The sequence below is a fragment of the Palaemon carinicauda genome, chromosome 3 (genome assembly GCF_036898095.1).
Source record: "Palaemon carinicauda isolate YSFRI2023 chromosome 3, ASM3689809v2, whole genome shotgun sequence".
Taxonomy (NCBI): Eukaryota; Metazoa; Arthropoda; class Malacostraca; order Decapoda; family Palaemonidae; genus Palaemon; species Palaemon carinicauda.
In genome coordinates, this window is record NC_090727.1 from 129,309,634 (window position 1) to 129,314,633 (window position 5,000).

Below are 5,000 nucleotides of genomic sequence, written 5' to 3' on the forward strand. Positions count from 1 at the left end.
AGTTCACGAAGAAAATGAAGCCCGAATTAAGAGGGAATCAAAACTTGAGGAGGAGATAGAGGACTTGAAAGTAGATACTCTAGGTCTCTCCCACAGAATCGAAACTCTTCATATGGAAAAAGGAATCGAGACTGAAAAATTCTCGACTAAGTTGCAAGAGCTTCAGAAAACCAACGATCACCTAAATGAAGAATTATCTAATAAAGATGCTTCCATCGGAGAATATCCAAATAAATCAAGTGAAATGGAACAAATAAATCTTGACAAGAGTGAGCAACTAGCAAGAGTTGAGGATGAAAAAATAGCCTCTATTCATTGGTTGGAGTCTAGATTCGAGGATAAGATTGTGGAATTTGAAGAGATTATTAGAGAGATGAAAACAGAGAAAGAGAGGCTGGAGATGAGCTTGACTGAGGCTAGAGTTAATGATCTGGTCAGGAATGGAAGGTACAACTGCCTCTTAGAGGAGTTAAAAGGTCTTAAGGAAGAATATTCAAATAAATTTAGTGAGATGGAGCAAAAAAATCTTGAAATGAGTGAGGAACTAGAAAAACTTGAGGGTGAAAAGGTGGCCTCTATTCATGGGTTGGAATCTGTATTTGAGAAAGAGATTGACGAACTAGAAGATACAATTGAGAAGCAATTGGGGATTATTGGAGAGATGAATAAAGAGAAAGAGAGGCTGGAGATGAGCCTGACTGAGGCTAAAATGAAACACTTGACCAATGAGGGAAATTACACCTGCCTCGTAAATGTGTTAAAAGACACAAAGAAAGAAGCCAGTAGGGCGAAAGATAAGCTGTCTAAAGCTCTAGAAGAGATTGACGAACTAAAAGAGAGTATGGTTTCCATCGCCAAGGAGAGAGATAGTCTCAAGGAACATGTCTCCCATCTAAGTTCAAGTAAGCAAATGGCAGAGGAGAGGATCGTCCAAATTACAAAAGAAAATGTTGGTCTGAAGGACGAGCTGCTTGCAGCAAATGAGATCACCTCTTCACTCAAGGAGGAACTTGAAGGGAGAGATAAGAAGAAAGAACAGACCAGACCTGGAACGAGAAAAGTGAGACTTGACAGGTCAGGTTTAGAAATCTTGACTTAGATGGATGGACAGAAGGAAGATGTCCAAAAGGATGTCAGTGTCAATAAAGAGGAAATCAAAGTAGTTCAGGCAGCAGAGGATCTGGATTCCAACGGACATAAGGAGGAGAAGGAGGTCGTTGGAGGGCCATCTGGTGTGGGTCAGGTGCTGAGCTGGCTACTAGCCACCAAAGAGGCTCTCCCTGACAACAACCACAAGGAAGAGCAGAAGCTCCAAAAGGAAACTTCTCCCAGTGAAGAAGAGGAGAAGGAGAAGGAGAAGGGGAAGAAGAAGAAGAAGGAAGAGGAGGAGGAGGAGAAGGAGAAGAAAAAGAAGGAAGAAGAGGAGAAGGAGAAGGAGAAGGAGAAGGAGAAGGAGAAGAAGAAGAAGGAAGAGGAGGAGGAGAAGGAGAAGAAAATTGCAGAGAAAAAACCTGCTCGCAAACCGATCGTTTTTGACCTGGAACCTGAGAAGTCCAAAAGGGTCTTCTCATCTCATATCACCTTCCAAGGTGCAAAGGTTGGAGCTAACCCCACAAGGGACTATGCCCTAAAGGGGCACGTGACTGTCGCCTTGGATGTCCCAAGGAAGTTCCACAGAGCCATATATGGAGTGGAAGGAAAGACGCTGATGGAAATCACCCGGCAAAGTGGCGTCAGCTCCATAGATATGCCAAGAAGGCACGAATACAGTAATTTAATCACCATCGGTGGTACCATTGGGTATGTTCAATTAGCAGCTGATCTTATTGATAGACTTCTGAGGAGACTTATCGGTAATTAAATACTTCAATCAGGGAAAAAAAATAAATAAAATGAAAAAAAAATCTAAAAATCTAAAATATATATATATAAAATATATATATATATATATATATATATATATATATATATATATATATATATATATATATATATATATATTTCAGTTTGGAATTGAAAGGAAAATAATTTTTGTTTATAAAGAGTGTTTTTTTTTTTTTTAAGTTTGATTTTAGTTTATTTTGTGAGGAAAATGAGATTTAGCTGAGTTTTGCAGGACCAGAACCAAAATCTTTGGCCTGAATGACTACCCACTTTAAAGGACGCTTGGATGAATAGCCCAATTTGAGGGATGCAATGCTTAATTATCCAGCTTGAACAATGCTTGGAATAATCTGGAGGACTGGCGCTGCAGACGGAAGAAACCTGGCAGATTCTAGTATGCTACGTACCTTGATGGATGTGTACAAGGCATTTGTCAAGTGTACAAATGGTCGGATATCTAGATCTATTCTTCTGGATGCCACCTTTCTGGTGGTTCTGGGGGAATAATCTAGAAGACCGGCTCTGCAGAGGGAACGAGCTAGGCTTCTTCTAGTATGCAGTCTTGTCCTTATAGGTTAGCCCAAGATAGTTAAGCTGGGGAAGGAAGCTGCATCTCTGGTGAGGTGTTCATCCAATGGCTACTGTATGGCTGAGAGCAGAGTCAGTTTTGGTCCTAACAACAATCGGCTCAATTGCCCGACCAAATGATGCTCGGCTTAACTGCCCGGCCAAATGATGCTCGGCGTAATTGCCCGGCCAAATGATGCTCGGCGTAACTGCCCGGCCAAATGATGCTCGGCGTAACTGCCCGGCCAAATGATGCTCGGCTTAACTGCCCGGCCAAATAATGCTCGGCGTAACTGCCCGGCCAAATGATGCTCGGCTTAACTGCCCGGCCAAATGATGCTCGGCTTAACTGCCCGGCAAAATGATGCTCGGCTTAACTGCCCGGCCAAATAATACTCGGCTTAACTGCCCGGCAAAATGATGCTCGGCTTAACTGCCCGGCCAAATGATGCTCGGCTTAACTGCCCGGCCAAATGATGCTCGGCTTAACTGCCCGGCCAAATGATGCTCGGCGTAACTGCCCGGCCAAATGATGCTCGGCTTAACTGCCCGGCCAAATAATACTCGGCTTAACTGCCCGGCCAAATGATGCTCGGCTTAACTGCCCGGCCAAATGATGCTCGGCTTAACTGCCCGGCCAAATGATGCTCGGCGTAACTGCCCGGCCAAATGATGCTCGGCTTAACTGCCCGGCCAAATAATGCTCGGCGTAACTGCCCGGCCAAATGATGCTCGGCTTAACTGCCCGGCCAAATGATGCTCGGCTTAACTGCCCGGCAAAATGATGCTCGGCTTAACTGCCCGGCCAAATAATACTCGGCTTAACTGCCCGGCAAAATGATGCTCGGCTTAACTGCCCGGCCAAATGATGCTCGGCTTAACTGCCCGGCCAAATGATGCTCGGCTTAACTGCCCGGCCAAATGATGCTCGGCGTAACTGCCCGGCCAAATGATGCTCGGCTTAACTGCCCGGCCAAATGATGCTCGGCTTAACTGCCCGGCAAAATGATGCTCGGCTTAACTGCCCGGCCAAATAATACTCGGCTTAACTGCCCGGCCAAATGATGCTCGGCTTAACTGCCCGGGAAAATGATGCTCGGCTTAACCCGTAAATTCAAAGCCCAAAACACTGAAATAGGTTTCGAGTTGCTTCTCTTCTTCATCCTAGTCAACTACTGTATACTGTAAGTCATCAATTATCAATAGACATTCATGAGGTACCAATGAATTTTTAATGTCAACTTCGGACATGATTGACTACTGATAGGCTAGCTGGAGTAAGGGAAGTTGGCTGAAACCTATTTCAGTATAAAGGGGCTACCTCTGGCGCAGCATAAAAACCTGTAAATTCAAAGCCCAGAACACCAAAATAGGTTCCAAGTTGCTTCTCTTCTCCAACCTAGTCAACTGTTATCAATTATCAAAAGATATTCATGATGTACTGATTAATTTTGAATTGTTTAGATGATAAAAACAAAAACAAAGAAAAAAAAAAACAGAGGAAAGAAGGAAGGAGGGTCGTGGGAACCAAGCCTGCAAACATTGAAGTAGGCAAAACCCACCTGATGAGCCCTTTGGTCAGGGCGAAACCCTTGGGCATCGACCACACCGGGAGCGACTAGCGGCGAGGTTAGAGGCAAGAGGTTCCAGCGGCAAATTGAAACGTATGGTATCGTATGCGGGTGACCACATTGGAGGCGCAAGATACCTCCAACCGCTGCAGCTGCCACCAAGCTAAGTTTCATGTTTTAAAAAACCGCGGCGGTTTCGAGCGTCTTCAATCAAGATTACACCATTTATCATCAGTTCCTGAAGGGGCACACATTCAGTTCGTTTTCAGCCGTGGCTAATCAACAATTTAATAGGAAGCTGTTTCGAAGAGCAAAAATAAGTTAAATAAATGGAAGCTATGGCAATCAACTGCAAATGGATGGTAATAAAATAGTGGGTTTTGTGCTTTGCAACCTATTTAATCAGCATTAAATTATAGGATCATCTGAAGATAAGCGACCCCAAATAGTTCTCCTGAAGATAAAGGACCCCAACTCCACTCACCTGAAGAGATACTCTGATTTTCTTCACCTGAATATAAGCGACCCCAGCTTATTGACATCACCAATCTGTGATACATTTTGGCTTATACTACAGTATAGAAAAAATGGAATATATATATATATATATATATATATATATATATATATATATATACATATAAAATTTATATATATATACATATAAAATTTATATATATATATATATATATATATATATATATATATATATATATATATATATATATATATATACATATATATATACATATACACACACATATATATATATATATATATATATATATATATATATATATACATATAAAATTTATATATATATATATATATATATATATATATATATACATATATATTAATTAAAAACTACTTTATTAAATATTAGTTAAAAAGAACCATTTTATGCAAACAATCCATATCTAATATGAAGCATATTGTCTTGCAATTTCAGTACAAAAATAATCGAACCTACCATTA

At 41.3% G+C, this 5,000-nt stretch overlaps 1 protein-coding gene across 1 annotated transcript in view; it reads left to right on the forward strand.

Annotated features, from left to right (window-relative positions):
• Window positions 1-1,099, forward strand: part of LOC137634109 (myosin heavy chain, clone 203-like) — a 1,977-nt gene extending 878 nt beyond the window's left edge. Inside the window, exon 1 of the mRNA XM_068366336.1 lies at window positions 1-1,099. This exon is cut by the window's left edge and continues 878 nt beyond it. Within this exon, the coding sequence (XP_068222437.1) occupies window positions 1-1,099 (1,099 nt within the window).
• Window positions 1,100-5,000: the final 3,901 nt, after the last annotated feature.